The 21,214-nt window shown below is 35.6% G+C and overlaps 1 protein-coding gene across 18 annotated transcripts in view; it reads left to right on the top strand.

Moving 5' to 3' along the window:
- The window catches only part of ERC1 (ELKS/RAB6-interacting/CAST family member 1), a 539,401-nt gene that overhangs the window by 139,163 nt on the left and 379,024 nt on the right, over window positions 1–21,214 (top strand). For all 18 annotated transcript variants that reach the window (XM_049102528.1, XM_049102532.1, XM_049102526.1 and 15 more), the window contains one exon: window positions 7,748–7,915. In XM_049102528.1, the coding sequence (XP_048958485.1) occupies window positions 7,748–7,915 (168 nt within the window). The remainder of the gene's footprint in view (window positions 1–7,747; window positions 7,916–21,214) is intronic.

Raw genomic sequence — 21,214 nt, forward strand, 5'->3', positions numbered from 1 at the left:
GCTTCTCCCTCTACCTATGTCTCTGTCTTCCTGTCTCTGCGTCTCTCATGAATAAATAAATAAAATCTTTAAAAAAATTTCAGCATTCCAAAAGATCTTTAGAGCAGAGTAATGGGCTAAACCAAGTAGGATAAAAATTTAATAGAATGCCTATAAAAATCTTTAGTTTTCTATCCCTCCCTTTCTCCAAAAAAAGTCAGTAGGGGCCAGTAGGGGTGCCTAGGTGGCTCAGTCTGGTTGAGTACCTGTCTCTTGATTTTGGCTTAAGACATGATCTGGTCCTGGGATCAAGCTGTGGTTTGGGCTCCCCACTCAGCAGGGAGTTTGCTTCTCTCTCTGCCCTTCCCCCAACTCATGCATGTTCTCTCTTTCAATAAATAAATCTTTTTTATCACTTTTTAAAAAAATTTTTTATTTATTTATGATAGTCACACAGAGAGAGAGAGAGAGAGAGGCAGAGGCATAGGCAGAGGGAGAAGCAGGCTCCATGCACCGGGAGCCCAACGTGGGATTCGATCCGGGGTCTCCAGGATCGCGCCCTGGGCCAAAGGCAGGCGCCAAACCGCTGCGCCACCCAGGGATCCCAATAAATCTTTTTTAAAAAGCTAGCAAATAAAATAAAAATATGGGCAGCCTGGGTGGCTCGGTGGTTTAGCGCCACCTTCAGCCCAGGGCCTGATCCTGGAGACCCAGGATCCCTGCATGGAACCTGCTTCTCCCTCTGCCTGTGTCTCTGCCTCTCTCTCTCTCTCTCTCTGTGTCTCTCATGACTAAATAAATAATTCTTAAAAAAAAAAAAAATAATAACCAAACCCATAAACACTGACAAAAGCAAAAACAATCTACTTTAGTAATCCTTCAATATCTGTGTAGTGACTGCCAGAAAACCCCCTCAAAACCAAAAAATCATATGCAATCTTCAGTTGTTTTCAAAGTGTCCAGAAGTAAGGGTGAGAGAATCAGCCGTGATGTATTGAGTTCTGGGTATAATGATTTAAAGGTTGTTGGCACTTTTAAGTGTGTTTAGATGGAAAGAGTCTGAAACCACGGCATATTAAGGAATAGTTGAAGGGTAGCTTGGAAAAGAAATGCTTTGGGAGTCCATGATATTCTGCATGTGTCTGAATGGATGTTACATGGAAGAACATCTAGCTTAAGGGATTGAACTGGGGCAGTGGATAAAATTACAGAAAGAAAAATATTTTTAAACTTCTAGATCAGAAATTGCTTTTATGCCTGGTAAAAGCAGAGCATGGGCAGCCTCTAGAGGGGAACTATGTACCTGGATTTTACTGGAGGTGTTCAAATACTAGAGAAGACTGTTTATTGGAGATATAGAGACCCAGAATTTAGATTAGAGATGGAATCAGGTGACTGTTAAGGTCCTTCCAATGGGGAAATTGTCTCTTTCTGTGATTTTGAGTTCCATGCAGAGAGGGCTAGGGCTCTAAGGTTTACTTAAATGTTAGTCTGATACCAGAATAAGGAAGCATTAACAGATGTGTTAGCTTAGAGGGGTCGGGGTAGAAGAACTAGGTTGGCTGACTGCTTTGCTTTATCATATTTGCCGAGACCAACATTAACATTTCTACTGTAGTTACGTAGCTGAATACGGCTTTGTATTTTATTCTTTGTATAGTTTGTATAGTTGTTACCATATTGTCTTTAAAACAACATCATTGTCTATGAATCACCATGATTGTTATGAAGATTATGAGTTTTCAGGGTAAAGTGCATGGAAACAATATTGACATTGGTTTTTTCAGACTAAATTTGCAGCCTTTTGTGTGTGTGAGCAAAGTACTGTGTACTGGGTACTATGTACTGTGTACCATGGAATGGCACATCTATACCCTTGGTCTTTTTGATGTTTCTCTGAGCTCTTCAGCCTTTTTGTCATGTATAAGGCTTTAAGCAGAGCTCAATGCAGTTTGTCAAAATAGCCTTTTAAAATGCTTCCTGGGGCAGCCCCGGTGGCTCAGCGGTTTAGCGCCACCTTCGGCCCAGGGCATGATCCTGGAGACCTGGGATCCAGTCCCACGTCAGGCTCCCTGCATGGAGCCTGCTTCTCCCTGTTCCTGTGTCTCTGCCTCTCTCTCTCTGTGTCTCTCATGAACAAATACATAAAATCTTAAAAAAGAAATACATAAAATGCTTTCTTGTGGATGTTGTCAATCCCATGGCCCAGTGCTCTTCATTCAGCCTCTTTGTTAGATGAGAACAATGGGAAATGTAATGATAGGAAATTATACTTAGTGATCTTGGGCAAATCACTTAGTTTGGGCTTTGAGTTCATTGGTTTTAAAATTAGGAGTTTAGATTATTAATTTCTAAAACATTTGTGAAATACTGCCAAATACCGGAAAAAATGCAGAAAGTAATAATAAACACCATAAGATTTAACTTATGTTAATGTTTGACCATAGTAGGTGATCTTTAAAATAAAAGGTTCTTTAGAAACTCTCATTCTAAACTAAATATTCAGTGAGAGTTCTGGGTTAAAAAGAATATTTTGTTAGAATCTCAGGATTTTAGAACTGGTTGGGGTTAGGAATAAAGATTTGGAAGCTGTTATGGAGATAGTGGTTAGCTTTGTACAGTGGCAGTATCTATCGTACGTAGCCAGTGAGGTTTATCTGAGGCATGGTTATTGCTAATTGGAGATGGTGGTTAAAGCCTAAGATTGAATTGATTTCTACAGAGGAAGTTTTATAAAGTAGAGATGTAAGAAGGGGAAAATGACAGAGGATTCAGTGGAAAAAAATGGAAGAGATGGGGTCAGAGAGTTAGAAAGATGTAAATCATTGGCAAAGCCAAGATAGGAGTTTTAGGAAACAAGTCATTGTATCCGTGCAATTCTTACTGCTCATGTATATTTAAATAGATGTATTTATTGATGTAAAATGAAAGAAGGTTAAGATAGCTTAAGATAATTAATAGTTTTGTGATCATTGGTGAGAGACCAAAAGAGCAAGGTAGCTATTTTTCTGTTCATGTCCATTGGTAGAGAAAATCTTGTAGAGAAAAACCTGTTTTTGTTGAAGTTGGCATAACCTGTTTGCCACAGACCTTGACTCTTGGCAAGCTAGATGGATGCTGTTCCTCCAGTGCATTTGGTAGAATAAACAGTGTCTTATCCCTCCTACCAGCCATAGTATTAGTGTGATGACGTGTGTCCCGCTAGTCTCTGAGGGGCTTTCCTGAATATGTTTTTTTGTGGTTTGCAAAATATGGACCTCACGCAAAATTGTACTATGTACTCACTACTAACCAAAAAGATCAGTGTAGAATTCAGAGCAATCAATCTAGTAGTAGCAGAGTGGTTTTTGTGGTTATTTTTATCTTAGATATCCAGACCAGCACATTTAAATTCTGCATTGCATGAGAAAAGCAGACCAAGAGAAAGTGTATTTGGTAATTTGAACTGAATACTTAGTAAAGAAAAGATCACTTAGTGATTAGAGAATGGACTTGAGTACATAATATTTGTGATTGAGATACTTTTTATATGAAAGCCTGCATTTCCAGCTACTCTTACACCAAAGATTTGTATGTTTATTACGAGAGTTTCCATTTTTTACCTTTTCAGTCATCAATTCCTGTGGGTCTCATACCTGACATTCTCCCAAAATGGCATGCAGGTATTTATGACTTGGTAGCACTGGCACGTTGACGAGTCAGTTAAGTGAGTGAGGGATAATGTAAAAATGCAGCGACGACATCTAGGGACTCTTGGTAAAGAATAGCAATATGAGGTCTTACAGTTATTGTTCTGTGGGACTTTGTTACTATCAGGATGAGAAACATTTAGAAATGCTAAGAGATGTATTCGTGTTGTATTCTGATTCCTTACCCATAGGTGGAAAACATTTCATTTTTCTGAAATTAATGTAGAGAAGAATTGAGAGACAAGGAAATTCGGCAGTTAAGACTTATCTATAAGTTTAAATGTCTGGGCTTTTGCCCTTATAAAAAGAATTTAATGTATTTTGGGAATATTGTGTGAAACGTCTTTAGGTGATTTACTTTGTTTTTTGCTTGTGGTTATTGGGATATGTGGTATATGGGTAGAAGTAGAATATAGAGTATACAGAATACAAATTAGAACGTAGAAATTAGGTGCAAATGATTTAGCATATAATTTATGTATTTTAAAAATTTCTGACATGTATACTTTTCTAAGACTTTGACCTCTTTAACTGTGCAGAAGAGTCCGTGGGTTCAATAAGTACCCTCTTGAATTAACCGTGACTGATGCTCTGTAATGGATTCAGCTAATTGGAACCAAATCTGATACTGTCAAATAGGATTAGTAGCCACACAGGCCAGCTTGAGCTGTGCCTGAATGCCAAGTGGATAAGGGTCAATGGGCTCTTTTGGCATCTTAAGCAGGCTGGTTGTTGAATTTCATATTCCACAAAGGTCTTTGCTCTGTGGTGGCAATCCTTTTCTCCAAATTGAATCAGTATTCAATTCTGACATTTGTCTTGTAGATCTTTTTGTTTCTTTGCATGGTAGAGTGTTTGTGATTTGAATAGGTTGGTGACGGAAAACCAAGGAAGTGTAAAGACTTTTGTCATCTTGCACTTTAGAAAGGACTGTTGGGGAACTCTGGAAATCACCTAATTCATCATTGTTTTGTATTGGATTTTAATTCTTGCTCTGAGATCTTTAGTACTCTATGCAGGCAGCAAAACTTGCACATTTTTGTTGGTGATCTCTCTTGGATTCATTGGCCTTGATTTATTGTAGTTCTACTGTTTGTTAGCAAAACATTTTTTTTTTTTTTTTTTTTAGCAAAACATTTTTAAAAATTACTTTAATCTTTTCTTTTTCCAGGTCTCTGAGGAAAATTTTAAGTAGGCTGGCTATCTTGACACATGACATTTTATAAGATAGTCAAGGGAAGAACATGTTTAGATCTTCTTTGATTTCTTTTATTAGTTGTAATTTTCAGTATATAGATCCTTTACATGTTTTGTTAGATTTATACCTAGATAATTTAAATTTTTTCAGAGTGATTATAAATGGTCATAAATTTAAAAAATTGAAATTCAATATTGGATCACATTTAATTTTATTCATTTATAAAATATTGACATTTTTAAAGCAAGTATAAACATTCACCAATGTTCTTTAATATTACTGTTATTAAGAACTATTTCAGGCACATAAAGTATAGATAAAAGGAAAACAACACTGTAAAATGGTATCATGATGTGAAAGTTTAAATTTTAGCACAGTTAGATTTAACAGTATGTTTTCTTTATGGTGTATACTTTCTGTGTCTTTAAAAATGAAGCCTTCCATGCCTCAATGTCTTAAAAGTATTTTCCTATATTTCCTTCCAGTACCTCAGTGAAGATAATGAACATGCTCCCCATATTTCTCATACCTCTTTGTAATCCCTTTCTTTTGCTTTTGCCTGATATTCTTCACTGCTCCCCCTTTCATCCTCTTTCCAGGGAATTCTTGATCTATTACTATTCTTTTCTATTACTGTAATTAGTGTACATTTTCTAGAATTTTACTTAAATGAAATATATATATATATATTTGTCTAGCTCTTAGAGGGGTAGCGTATTATATAATTGGTTAAGATTATAGGATCTGGAGATAGACCAGTTAATCTTAAATTCTTCCTCTATTGCTTATTTATAACTACCTTTTCTAAGTCCTGGTTTCCCAGATTGCCATGGGAAAGTGAAATTTTACATAGGGAGAATACAAGTGAAGATATGCTTGAGGATAGAATTGGGAGAATTTTTAATATACTGTATATATGGTTGGCGAGCATATACATGACCATATGCAGAAAGGTTCAGAAATCTTGAGGGTAGAATGAAGAAAACCATTTGAAATGATAAGAGGCTGTTTGAAAGGATTGCTCAGGCTGGGAGAAAAACAAGATAAACCAGAATAGGGATGAATGATGAAAAAAGAGATGATATATCAAAGGTTATGCTATGCATAAAGAATAGATTTAGTAGGTGTAGAAGAAAGAAAACAGATTTCAGAAATAAGAGTTTAAGAGTTTGAAAGTTCTTAGGTGGACCTTTCCAGAATATAATAAGGTTACAATATATCATTTATTAAAATAGAATAGAAGGAAATCAGAAGTGAAAAGTGTTTATTGAGGGGGCATGGTAGAACTTTGAAGAATTACAAATGGACACTAAAAAGACCACTCCCCAATTACTGGCTTGGTGGAATTAGTGGCATTGACATGGTTGGTAGAAATTCAGTTTAGCAGAGTGAAATCTAGTTTATTTACATATTTTTCCTTTCCAACATAGTCTAAGATAATTTATAAGTGCATAATGACTTAACTATAGAGTCTCAAGTGAGATTAGTCTTGTAGGAAATTTTCCATAGTACTTACTAAGCAGTAAGTACTACCATACACACAGTACTGGTTCTCAGATACCTTATAGTTTAGATACAATATTAGATTTTTCCTGATAATTTTGGTATACTCTAAATGTGAGTCATTACCTATGTTAACTAATTTTTCTTTGTGGATTGGTTAATCCTCAGACAGCCAGGAAAAATAATACACGATATGTTCAAGGTAAGGAAGTTTTATAGAAACATACTTGATATCTTAGATTTGTATTTTCACTGTGGTAGCCACCAGCCATGTATGGCTATTGAGCACTTGAAATATGGTATATAAAATATGCATTGGACTTTTAAGATGTAGTATGAAATAAAGAATGTAAAATAAAAGAGCTCATTAATAGTTTTTATTAAGGATTACATGTTTGGAATGATAATATAGATTAAACAGGATATATTATTAAAATTAATTTTATCTATTTTTTATTTTTTAATGTAGCTGCTAGAAAGTTTAAAATTTCATATGTGGCTTGCATATGACTCACATTATATTTCACATTATATTTCTTTCTTAAGATGAAAGAAATCCACCTCCCTGTTCTGCTATAATAAGTAGGTAACTGTTTGCTGAATTATAAATCCTTAGTGGAAAAGCAAAAAAAAAAAAAAAAAAACAAAAAACCCAAAATAATTTTGGTGTATGAGTTTGCTTAGTGAAATTTGGTTTGAATGGATTTAAAAATAAGTACTGTCATTAGATTTCTAGTTATTTGAAAGTTCTATTTAGAGAAAACTGTTAAACTTGGGGGATAAAGGTAATTGGATGCTAGACTTTAGCAGACTAGTCTTTGGGCCTGAAAGTAGACCTTGCTTTCCTTTGCACAGATGTTTCAGTGCATTATGGGATTGTTAGTCTAAAAAGCATCATATTCTACCTCTAGTTCCTATTTTGTGATACAGCAAGAGTCATGCTTTGGGATGTTTATGGTTTTCTTTCTAATTTTAGATTTTCTAAAGCAGTGTAGCATCACTTGGGAACTTGTTAGAAAAACTTAATTCTTGAGCCCCAAACCCATTGAATCAGAAACTCTTGTGACTGGGCCCAGGAATCTGCTGAAACTCTTCAATAGAATTGCCAAAACTCGATCTCTTTATAATAGTTCTTCATATTGTCTTTGATTCAGATCTATTTATCCTGATATCATTGTTTACTTAACTGATGTAAATTTTATTTTTATTACAAAAGCGCTCATAAAGTTTTAGGGTTTAATTTCTAAATAGCAATAATTATATTTACCAATAATAGAATACCACTCTATTTAATTTCATTTGGGCAACTATACACATGTATTTGGAAGGGATTACATTCCTTTCTTTCAATTAATCATTTGTAAAAAAAAATTCTTAGGTGGATGCTCTCCGATTGCGTTTGGAAGAAAAGGAAACCATGCTGAATAAGAAGACAAAACAAATTCAGGATATGGCGGAGGAGAAGGGGACACAAGCTGGAGAGATACATGACCTCAAGGACATGCTGGATGTGAAGGAGAGGAAGGTTAATGTTCTTCAGAAGAAGGTGAGGTGCAGGTGTTTGGAATTTAGTTTCCTACATCTGGCTATATCTCATTCTTACTGTGTGTGTGTGTGTGTGTGTGTGTGTGTGTGTATGCCTATGTGTATATATATCTCCTCCTCACCCTTTCTCCTAAAATGCTCTCTTAAAAAATTTTGTTGTTGTTGTTTTTTTAAATTTTAATTCTAGTATAGTTAACATACAGTGTTCTATTAGTTTTAGATGTACAGTATAGTGATTCAGGAATTCTATACATTACTCAGTGCTCATTATTAAGTATGCTGTACTCATCAGGGACGTTGGCCTCTAGTTCTCTCTGTCTCTCTTTTCTAATGTAGGCTCTATACCCAGAATGGAGCCCAACATGGGGCTTGAACTCATGATTCTGAGATCAAGAATCAGATGCTTAACCTACTGAGCCATGTAGGTGCCCTTGTAATTCTCTTCTATTGTGATTTCTTTATCTGATTTTGGTATCAGGGTAATGCTGGCCTTATAGAATGAATTTGAAGGTTTTCCTTCCTTTTTTTGTTTATTTGGGATAGTTTGAGAAGAATACATAATAACTCATTTAAATATTTGTTAGAGGGATCCCTCGGTGGCGCAGCGGTTTAGCACCGGATCGCACCGGATCCTGGAGACCCGGGATCGAATCCCACGTCAGGCTCCTGGTGCATGGAGCCTGCTTCTCCCTCTGCCTATGTCTCTGCCTCTCTCTCTCTCTCTCGATCTCTCTCTCTCTGTGACTATCATAAATTTAAAAAAAAATTAAAAAAAAATAGTAATTAAATATTTGTTAGAAATCACCCTCGTGAAGCTATCTGGTCCTGGACTTTTTTGTTGGCAGATTTTTGATTACTGATTCAGTTGCTTTGCTGGTAATTGGTCTATTCAATTCCTATTTCTTCTTGTTTCAGTTTTGATAGTTTATATGTCCTGGAATTTATTCATTTCTTTTGGTTGTCCAATTTGTTGGCATATAGTTTTTTATAATATTCTTGTACAGTTGTTTGTATTTTTGTGATGTTGGTTATTTCTCTTCTCTCATTTGTGATTTTATTTATTTGGGTCCTTTCTTCTTTTTGGTAAGTCTGGGTAGGGGTTTATCAATTTTATTAATTTTTTCAAAGAATCAGCTCCTCCTGGTTTCACTGATCTGTTTTTTTTTAAATATCATTTTATTTCTGCTCTAATCTTTATTTCCTTTCTTCTGCTGGCTATAGGCTTTGTTGGTCTTTTTCTAGCTCTTTTAGCCATAAGTTTAGGTTCTTTGAGGTTTCTGTTGCTTCTTGGGATAGCCCTGAATTGCTATTAACTTCCCTCTTAGAACAGCTTTTGCTGCATCCCAGAGGTTTTGGACCATTGTATTTTCGTTTTCATTTGTTTCCATGTACTTTTAAAATTTCTTCTTTGATTTCTTACTTGACATGGTGTTTAACTTCCATGTATTTGTGGTCTTTCTAGACTTTTCCTTGTGGTTGACTTCTAGTTTCATAGCACTGTGGTTAGAAAAGGTGTGTAGTATGACTTCAGTCATTTTGTATTTATTGAGTCCTGTATTATGATCTAATACGTGTTCTAGGAGAATGTTCCATATGCACTTGAAAAGAATGTGTATTCTGCTATTTTAGAATGGAAAGTTCTGAATATATCTGTTAAGTCCATCTGGTCCAGTGTGTCATTCAAAGCCATTGTCTTCTTACTGATTTCTGCTTAGATGATCTGTCCATTGATGTAAGTAGGGTGTTAAAATTCCCTACTATTATTTTATTATCAATTAGTTCCTTTATGTTTGTTATTAATTGTTTTATATATTTGGGTGCTTCTATGTTGGGTACATAAATATTTACAATTGTTGTATCTTCTTGTTGAATTTTCCCCTTTGTTATTTTATAATGCCTTTCTTTGTCTCTTGTTACCGTCTTTGAAGTTTAGTTTGTCTGATAAAGTACTGGTATTCAGCTTTCTTTTGACATCCATTTGTGTGGTGATTGTTTTTCCATCTCTTCCCTTTCAATCTCTAGGTGTCTTAGATCTAAAATGAGTCTCTTGTAGGCCGCATATAGATGGTGTTGGTTTTTTCATCTACTCTGTCAACCCTATGTCTTTTGATTGGAGCATATAATTTATTTACATTTGGAGTAATTATTGATATGTATTTATTGCCATTTTATTACTTGTTTTGTGGTAGTTTCTGGAGATTTTCTCATCCTTTTTCATGTTTTTGCTGATTTTCTATAGTGATATATTTGGATTTCTTTCTTTATTCTTTGCAGGTTTATTAGTGCTTTTGTTACATGGTTACCATTAGGTTTGCATATAATCTCTTCTGCAATATCAGGCTATACACACACACACACACATTTTAAAGATTTATTTTTTTTATTTTTAGAGCACGTAAAGGGGGATGAGCAGGGGGAGAGGGAGAGAGAGACTTTTAGCAGACTTCTTGCTAGCGTGGAGCTTGACAGAGGGCTCCATTTCATGACCTTGAGATCATGACCTGAGCCCAAATGAAGTCAGGACGCTTAACTGACTGAGCCACTCAGGTGCCCCCAAATATCAGTCTATATTAAGTTGATGGTTGTTCAAGTTTGTATCCATTCTTTCTTCCTCTCCTCTCCCATTTTAGGTAGATGTTATTTTACTTATATCCTTTTGGTGTGTGAGTTCCTATATTGGTTTTTAGTGAAATATTTAATTACACTGTTTTTGTTTTTCCTACCTTTATACTGTCACTTTTGATATCTCTTTTCCACTCAAAGAGTCCCCTTTAATATTTCTTGCAGGGCGGGTTTAGTGGTCACTTTTGATCTCTCCTTTCCACTCAAAGAGTCCCCTTTAATATTTCTTGCAGGGCGGGTTTAGTGGTCCTTTAGTTCTTCTTTGCCTGGAAAACCCTCTCTCCTATTCTGAATGACAGCCTTGCCTTATAGAGTATTCTTGGTTGCAGATTTTTCTTGTTCAGTACTTTGAATATATCGTGCCATTTCCTTCTGGCTTGCCAAGTTTGTTGAGAAATCTCCAGCTAGCCTTATGGGTTTTCCTTTGTAAGTTAATGACTTCTTTTGTGTAGCTGCTTTTAAGACTTTATCACTCTATTTTGCAAATGTGATTACAATATGTTTTCGTGTTGGCCTGCTGTTACTGATCTTGAGCAGAGTGCCCTGTGCTTTCTGGAGGTGTATGTCTGTTTACTTCCCCCGTGAAGTAAGTTTTCAGCTATTATTTCTTGAAATAAATTTTCTGCCCCCCTTTCTCTTTTTATTCTGGGACTCCTATAACACGAATGTTAAACTATGTTTGATGGAGTCACTGAATTCCCTAAGTCTATTCTCCTGTGGCATAATTCTTCTTTCTCTCTTTTGTTCAGCCTCATTGCTTATCATTATTTTGTCTCCTAGGTCATTAATTTGTTCCTCTGCTTCTTCTTGCCTGCTGTTCATTGCATCAAGTGTGGTTCTGATCTCATTTATTGCACTCTTCATCACTGATTCGGTTTTAACTCTTTTATCTCTGTGGTAAGGGTCTCACCAATGGCTTCTTTTCTCAAGGCCAGTGAGTATCCTTATCATCATTGCTTTAAATTCTTCATCAGGTATGTTCCTTATATCTGTTTCAAAGATCTCTGGCCTTATCTTGATCTTTCATTTGAGATAAATTCCTCTGTCTTTACATTTTATCTAAGTGTCTGCCTTCTTCTAGGTGTTAGAAAAGTCAGGCCTTATGAGGAAAGAGAGGTCATGTATTGTCCAAGCAGGGGAGTGTTAGTGTCTCCTGTGTATGCTGCATGTGCTCTGCTTTTGTGTTCTGGCTGCTCTGCCCTTCATCCAGTCATTGATAGAGGCCCTCCTTGCCTGCTGTCAGCAGTGTTTGCTTCCTGGCTTGAATGTGGCAAGTTTTAGCTTGGTATACTCTGCTCTGCTTGTGAAATGAGACCTGCCACCATCTCCACTGTAATTGAGGCCCTTCAAAAAACTCTGGTCTGAAGACGTGGTATGGAGGGATATGTACTGATCTTCTGGGACAGGGTCCCACTGCCCTGAGACTGAGGCAGGTGTGACTGAGAAGGGCAGTTCCACTGGAGCCCAGGGGGGTGGGGCTTAGTGTAAGCAAGTTAAGCAGCCCATTGTGGGTGCTGTGCTGCTTCCCACTGGTGGCCTTGTATTTATGCTGAGGGGCAGGGAAAGAAATGGTGCTGGCAAGCTCCATTGTTTCCAGAGAGGTGTCTTTGTGAATGCTATCTCTGAAGGGAGTGCTCTGAGAAGAGTGTGTAATTTCCCCACTGTGTGCCCCAGGTGTTTCTGCATTGTCTGCCCCCAGGTTGTTTGCCTGCTGTCTCTCCAGGACTCTATCCCAGCCAAGCCCGCTGACCTTTAAACTCTAGGCTTTAGTCTCCATTGCTTGCAAGAACTGATGAAATTCGGCTCCTCTCATTTTCCAAGTCAGTGGCTTTGGGGAAATGTTTTCCTTGTGCTTTCCCCTGTGTGCTCCCCTCTCTCTTTCTTGCCCTTCTCTCTGACCCTTCCCCCACAGTACCTGAGATCTTTGTCTCCCTGAAACCATGTCTCCATACTTCCTACCTTCTTCCATGTGGTTTCTTCTCTCCCTTTAGTTGTAGAGTTTGTTCTGTCCATCATGAGGCTGATTTCAGAGGTATTTAGGAAAATTTTATAGTTACCGAGTTGTGTTAGTAGGACAAGGTGAGCCTTGGGTCCTCCTACTCTGCCACCATCTTCCTGCTTCATACTGCAAGCTTTATAGTTTTCTTTTTTAAGGATTTTTTATTTATTCATAAGAGACACACAGAGAGAAAGAGAGAGAGAGAGAGAGAGGCAGAGACATAGGCAGAGGGAGAAGCAGACTCCCCACAGGGAGCCTGATGTGGGACTCGATCCCAGGATCAGGGATCACGCCCTGAGCCAAAGGTAGATGCTTAACCACTGAGCCACCCAGGCGTCCCAATTTAAATTTTTATTTAATTCTTGGTTGTTCTAGAATTCCTTTGAAATTTTTTCCAGAAAAGTCATAGGTGCTATGTTTCCTAAGTTCTTGCTTATTGAGTATATGTTTATATTGTCTTTCAAATTTTATAACTAATTGTTTCAAAGATACAAAGAATATAGGGAATAGTATAAGTAATGGTAATTATTCAGCTTAGTAAGAAGTAAAATTTCAAATGCAGTTGACATTCCTTGGCATAGATTTACTTGATAGTATTGTCCTCCATTCTATTCCAGAGTTGAACACTTAATTTTGATGTTTATGCATACCACATATATTAGAGAAGGATACATGTTTTTATACTTTTATAACTATGTACCTATTAATGAAATATATATATATGTAAAATATGGGGAAATACATCTTACAAATAGATACGAGCAATTTACCCTGACTGTAATCAGGGGACTGTAAAATAAAACCAGATTTAGAAGCAATTTTATACCTATCCTTTTATGTTCTGTTGGCAAACATTATGAAGTCTGTGGCAGTATCAAGTGTTGATAAATATGGCAACTGGATTTCTTGAACAGTGCTGTTGGATTTTTAAATTGGTACAACTACTTTGGAAAGTAGTTATAAAATTAAACATAAACATAACCTTCCGGATACAGATACTGTAGATGAACTCTAAGACATGTATAGGAATGTTCATAGTAGTCTTATTTGGAATAAAAACATAACAAAACTGAGGAAATATTATATAAATGTTCTTTTTTTTTTAATAAATTTTTATTTATTTATGATAGTCACACAGAGAGAGAGAGAGGCAGAGACACAGTCAGAGGGAGAAGCAGGCTCCATGCCGGGAGCCCGACGCGGGACTCGATCCCGGGTCTCCAGGATCACGCCCTGGGCCAAAGGCAGGCGCCAAACCGCTGCGCCACCCAGGGATCCCTATATAAATGTTCTTAAGAGAAGAATGAGTAGGTAACTTTGGTATAGTCACACAATGGAACCTATTATTTTAAGGGAAAGAAATGTTTAGGATAAAAATTCAACACAGTCATTTCTTTTATTTTTTTTATTTTTTATTTTTATTTTTTTGTCATTTCTTTTAGAAATAGGGAAGGCAGAGAGATGCATAAGGAGGGATATGTAAGTATCTTAAGATGGGTAATGAGTTTGTGTGTATTTATTATCCTTCATAATATGTATGTATTAAATATTATTTAACATAACTTAAAATAATGAGGCAGGTTAAGTTTTGTTAAATTTGCATGGTACATTTTTATAATTCTAAAATCAGAATTACTTTTCCCTAGAAGTTCATTTGTACATTTTGAAACAATGTCTGATACAGATGTACAGTCTTACTTGATAAAATTTTACTGTCTGATAAAAAATTTCGTGTAAATTCTCTGGCAAAGGGTTTATTCAGCTTATGATCAAATATGTCCACTTACGATGAATTAATGACTTGGACAGTTTGACCTTCTTTCCTTGAATCAGAATTCAGCTACTTAATAGTATTTGCTGATTGAGATTGACTTGGGGTCATATTGAACAAGTATAATCCTCTTCCTGTAGAATGACTTTTTAGGTATTGGGAACTTGCCATTTGACAACCCTCAAATCATATTTTCCTACATGAAATATTTCTCTTCCTCCCAGTGTTCTCATTTGCCCTGGTTAATTTTTCTAATGGCAGTTATTTGTCTTAACTCATTTTTCTTCCATACTTTACTTTTTCAATTGGAACTTTGGACCTAATTGCAAGAGAGATGATTAGAACAATATTAATATTCTTGGCCCTAGATGAAATGTGATATTGGGAAACTCAGTAAAACTGATTAGTCTTCAGTTTTTTCATCTATAGACAGGGCATAATAGTTATCTCGGGAGGTTTTTGTTAAATGATGTAATGTGTATTAAAGTGTCTTGGAACCTGTAAGGTGTTGCACACTGTGGCTATAAGGTGTTAATATTGTTTATTCTTTTTAAAAAGATTTTTATTTATTTACTTCAGAGAGAGCACACACAAGTGGGAGGGGGTGCAGAGGGAGAGCGGCAAGGCAACTCTATACTAAGCCTGATGTGAACGATCCCAGGACTGTGAGATTATGACCTGAACGGAAGGCAGATGCTTAACCGACTGAGCCACCTAGGCACACCTTAATATTGTTCATTCTCAACTAAATTTAAATTTTACTTTGCTGAATCCAGCCAGTTAATCTTTGAGGATCTTCAGCTTTATGCCTTCTACCTATTTATGAGCGTATTCTTTATACTTTCATATAAGTGATAAAATATTTAGTAGACCCAGAAAAGACTTTTGTGATATATTCTACCTCTTTCAAATTGATTATTTATTAAAGCAATTCTTAAAGCTCTTTTTGTTGTCTGTAGAATTTTTTTTTGTAACAGTTTGTTTTCAGGTCTAGTCTTTTTAAAAAATTTTATTTCTCTGTGTTCTTCATTCAGATCCTTATAAACCTGTCTTAAAAATCTGAGTCAGTTGGAGAGATCACTCTGTATAATTCTTTTACAGTGATGCCTTGGTCATGAGCCAGTGATATACTCAGCTGTTTTGGGCTTTTTCAGGACCACTACCCCCACATTTTCCTAGCTTTCTAAGCAATGTGTATATTTATATACACTAGAGTATTGTTTGCTGTTTCTTCTTTTTCTCTCTCACTGAGTACATTTGTAGCTGCATGGTCAAATTGTGTTTTGTGGCTCCCCCATCCCTCTAAACTGCCTTCATTCATCCATTTGGTATAGAGCCTTCTCCTATATAGTAGGCATTGTGCTAAGTACAAAGATAATTAAATAAGATGTGGCTTCTTCTCTCATAGTTATGAATTTCTGGGAGTTAAAGAAGTGGGGATACACCTGGTGTATAGTGAGGTACAAAGCGAGGAGGTTTTTTTTTTTTTTTTTTTATTTGAACTTGTGTAAAAGGAGCTCTTGAAACTTTGCTGAGCAGATGGGGAAGGAGTGAGACATCCCAAGCCAAGAGAGCAGTGTGAATGAAAATATGGGAATAGTGTTCCTTTACACAGTGTTATGCTTTAGAATTCTGCCTTTGCTTTTTAAACATTTTGTAACAGGAATTCTTAAAAATTTCTGGCAGACCCCTGTCCAAAACTGTTTTCTTTCTTATTGTGAACTCTCTTATTACCGGGTCTCTGGGAAAATTATTTCCAGTTCTTACATACTGAGAAAGTTTTCAGTGAATACTCTCATCTTTATTTTCTGTTTAGTTTATTTAGGAAATTAATAAGAGAATTCAGCTTTTCTTTTCTCTGGCCCTAAGGATTTTCTGTCAGAAACTAGAAATTTACCTACCGTGGGGTATTAAGATAACGCTGTGCTCAGAAAACAGAATGGGACAATAGCAGATGGCCAAGCATGCTGTACAATGGGATTAGCATTGGTCTTCTCCTTCCGAGGGTTCTCCCCTATGGTTTTAAGTAGTTTTGTGTTACAGTAAATTTCTTATCTTTATAATAAATCACTGACCTGGAAAATGTAATTGAGCATTTGAATCTGAGCTGCATCAAAAATCTGTGTTAAAATTGTACAGCTTCTTGCTTGATTGATTATAAATGATAATGTAGCTTGGAGTTTAATTTGGTGACACAGATGTTACCATCATTCCCTTCTATGCTTCTGTAACTTCTGTTGGTTTCCCCTTGCTTACTTCTCCAGTTTCCTAGGCTTGGGTATTTAGAGTTTAGATTTAACAGTAGCAGAAAGTTGATTGATATATAGAATTAGAAGGTTGCAGTTGGTTTGTTTGATCCTAGATTGGCTCTTTAAGTCACCTCTGTTATTTTGTTTTGGGTAGGAAGTCAAAGAATAGGTTTTTTAATATGTTCTATTTGTTTTCTCTGGAGTCTAGGCTAAGGTAGTGCTACTTTCTTCACTTTTCCAATATCATAAAATAGAAGAATATTATCTTTTATCGCTAAAAAACAGTATTTAGTATTTTACTCAGAAAATTAGTATTTTAAAAAATTGTCATATTTTACTTTTAATAAGGATTCATTGCAATGTTTTCTAAATGTTACTATTTTAAAGTCACAGCCCAGCTATTAATGAAGCTAGAGATGACCAAGTCAGTCTAATTGGACATTAAGTTGAAAACTTAATATACTTAGACATTAGAATTTTCTTTTTTCATTTTTTTTACTTCTTTTTCTAATAGAACACAGTTTAATTAAAATTTTTTGTTTAAAAAAATTTTTTTTTGTTTAAACTGGAGGGTATTATGCTGAGTGAAATAAGTCAATCAGAGAAGGACAAACATTATATGTTCTCATTCATTTGGGGAATATAAATAATAGTGAAAGGAAATAGAAGGGAAGGGAGAAGAAATGGGTAGGAAATATCAGAAAGGGAGACAGAACATAAAGACTCCTAACTCTGGGAAACGAACTAGGGGTGGTGGAAGGGTAGGAGGGCGGGAGGTGGGGGTGAATGGGTGACGGGCACTGAGGGGGGCACTTGACGGGATAAGCACTGGGTGTTATTCTGTATGTTGGCAAATTGAACACCAATAAAAAATAAATTTATTATTAAAAAAATTTTTTTTGTTTATGGAGAACATGTACAGCTAAATTCTTGAAATATTTTATCAAAAGGCAGAATGGATAGTAGATGAAATCTGATGATGGTATTTTTGTTGGGGAATATACTCTGTATGAATTTACTTGGCTTCATATAACTTTCCTCTGTCTCATTTCCCCCACCCTCGCTTTTTCAAGTAAACCTTAAGGAGGTTGATATCTGAACTTGGAAAGTCTGATTTAACTTCTAGTTTGTTAATAATGTTGGTCTTATACAAGTGATATTTTGTAATGAGTGTAATAACTCATCAGTTATTCCCTAGGAAAAGTTTACCTCATTATAAATTGTTTTAATTATGATGTATTCCTGTTCACCATCCCTTCTACTTCCAAAACAGTTCTCTCCAAAAAAATAAAAACTATAAAACCCCTCATCCCTACATTCTGATCATCTAAAAACAATAAACTTCAGATATAAGTGATTAAAGCAACAATAGCACTGCTTAATAGTAGTTGGAGAAAATCCTATTGCTGCATAATGAAGTATTTCTAAAGCTTAGAAGCTTAAAAAACCATTTTTGAATGCTCATTTATTTGTGAGTCATGAATTCAGGGAGGGCTCTCCTGGGTAGTTTGTCCTTGCTTTGTTTGGTGACAGCTGGGGGTGTCAGCAGTTGGATGATCCACTGCCAAGCTGGCCTTTTCATTTGCCTACATTCTGTCTAGGTACTCGTTGGCCTCTGGCTAAATGGCTACATGGTGTTTTTTGCCTCAGGGCTTCTGCATATGTCCTGGGTATCCCATAGCATGATGAGAGTTGTCACACTTCTTATGTGGCACCTGACTCCACAGTCATAGATGTTAGAAGCAGAAGCTGTCTGACTGTTTATGGGTTATGCTATGAGTGGGTTTGGAAGTGGCAGAAGGTTCCTTTGTATTCCTTTGTACTCTGTCATAGTCATAGGACTTACCTTGATTCCGGGTTGGGGTCAAGAAATAGACTTCACTTCTTAATGGAGGCATGGCAAAGTCACATTGCACAAGAATCTGTACGTGGGAGGTATTATTGTGGCCATCTTTGGAAAATATCTGCTCCAGTTCAATAAAAATGTTGAATAAGGGGTTGAGAATATGAAGTCCTTTTTTTGTGTGTGTGTGTGATAGGTGATATAGCTTTAGGTCCCTTTTTTGTTTTCTTATGATGTTGCAACCTTATTAATCAGAATGGAAGAGGGATTTTTCTATTTCTCTGTTACTCAGTGTTTTAATCTGTTATTATTCATAGAGCTTCTGCTGTCATCCACTGTTCCCAACAGAAGTCACCTCAAATCAGAAGGAATTCCAAACAGTCTAAAATTGTTTTACCCACTTCAGGAATTATCACAGGGTATAAAAATATTTTTTAAAAAAGTGCAAGGGATTAAGGTGTAAAGAAGGGATACAAAGGATGGCCTAACAACAGAAGGTGAGTTAGCGTAGCTACGTATTTACTTGAGAGAGATTCACCTTAGGTGAGAAGCACACTTGTCTAGATGAAAACTTTGTATATTGGTGCTCTAAGTGGAAGAGATTGCCATCTGGAAGATAATTGGACTGAGTATTGCATAGATTCAAAAGAATTTTTTTTAATCAAAATTTTAAAGTCTAAAGAACAGAGAAATACGGCTAAATTGTTTTGTGTTAATTTGGGGAATAAAATAGGATAAATCTTAGGCTTAGAGTACTTTCACACTTCATTGATGGATATTGTGGAACTTTGACATTTAAGCTAGCACTAGGGGTTAATTAGATTTTTTTTCCTAATTGAGCTATAATCCACATATCATAGAATTTACCATTTTAAGCTGTAGAATTCATTGTTTTGTGTATACGTACACATTTGTGCAACCATCACCACTATTCAATTACAGAGCATTTTTAAGAACCTGTCAACAGTCATAACTCCTTATCCTCTGGCAACTTCTAATCTATTTTTTATCTCTATGGATTTGCCTGTTCTGGACAATCATATCACATGCAGCTTTTTGTGTCTGGTTTTTTGAAGTGTTTTCAAGGTTCATCATGTTGTAATACTTCACTCAAGTGTCAGTACTTCATTCCTTTTTATGTCCGAATAATATTTCATTAGGATGAATATAGCATATTTTGTGTATCCTTTCATCAGTTTATGGACATTTGGGTTGTTTACAGTTTTTGCCTACTATGAATAATGATGTACAAGTTTTTGTATGAACTTGTATGTTTTCATCCTCTTGTGTATATATCTTAAGAATGGAATTGATGTTAACTTCATGTTTAACTTTTTGAGAAACTGCCAAACTATTTCTAAAGCAGCTCTATGATTTTGGATTCCTATCAACATGTGGTATTTTTCTTTTTAAAATAGTCATTCTAATGGGTATGCAGTAGTATCTTTTCGTTGTTTTCATTTGAATTTCCATGACTAATGATGTTGAACATCTTTTCATATACTTGGCCATTTGTATATCTTCTTTAGAGAAATGCCTATTCATGTTTTTTTTGTTTACTTTTCAATTATTTGTTTTCTTATGATTGAGTTCTGGAAAGTCTTTATATATTGGAGACTCCACTCATAACAGATTTGCAGATATTTCTCCTAGTCTCTGGTTATCTTTTCACTTTCTTGATAGCATCCTTTGGTGCACACGCAAGAGATTTAAATTTTGATGAAGGCCACTTTATCTTTTTTTTTCTTGGTTTCTTCTGCTTTTGGTGTTGTAGCAAATAAACCATTGCTTAATTGAAGATCACAAAGATTTCCTCCTACATTTTCTCCTATGAGTTTTGTAGCTTTAGATTTTACGTTTAGATCTTTACTCAATTCCAAGTTAATTTTTGATGTGAGGTAGGAGTCCAACTTTGATATTTTGTATGTGGGTATCCAGTTGTCCTTGCACCATTTGTTGAAAGACAAATCTTTTCTCATTGAATGGTCTTGGGACCCTTGCTAAAACTCCATTGGTTATAGACACCTGTGTTCATTCTGAACTCCTAATTCTGTTCCATCAATGTATATGCCTCTCTATGTGTCATCCCACCCTGTCTTGATTACTGTAGATTTTTGTAGGTTTGTGTATTGGGAATTGTGAATCCTCTGTGTTCCTTTTTAAGATTGTTTTAGCTTTTGGGGGTCTCTTGTAATTCTATATGAATTTTGAGATCAGTGTATCCATTTCTGTTGTTAATTTCCTTTTTCAGTGTTTTGTAGTTTTCAATTTGTAAGTCATGAACTTCTTTACATTTATTCCTGAATATTTTATTCTTTTTGATGCTATTATAAATGAAATTGTTTTCTTCATTATCAGATTAATTTTTAGTATACAGATATACAACTGATTTTTGTATATTGGTTTTGTGTTTTGCAACTTTGCTAATAAACTTATTAGCTCTAATAGTGTTTGAGTGGATTTTTAAATAATTTCTGTATATAAGATTATGCCATCTGCAAAGAGATATTTATACTTCTTTTTCAATGTGGCTGTCTTTTATTATTTTTTCTTCCTCAATTGCTATTCCCAAATGTCTAGTACAATGGTGAATAGAGCTAGGGAAAGCCTGTATCCTTATTTTTTATTTTTATTTGTTTTTTATTTATTTATTATTTTTGTGAGAGATCTCTGTACCCAACATGGGGCTTGAACTCACAACTTTGAGATTAAGAGTTACATACTCTGTTGGCTGAGCCAGCCAGGTGCCCCCTTGTCTTGTTCTTTATCTTAGGAAAAAGGCTTTCACCATTAAGTAGGATGTTCAGTGTAGATTT

Source organism: Canis lupus, chromosome 27 (genome assembly GCF_003254725.2).
Source record: "Canis lupus dingo isolate Sandy chromosome 27, ASM325472v2, whole genome shotgun sequence".
Lineage (NCBI taxonomy): Eukaryota > Metazoa > Chordata > Mammalia > Carnivora > Canidae > Canis > Canis lupus.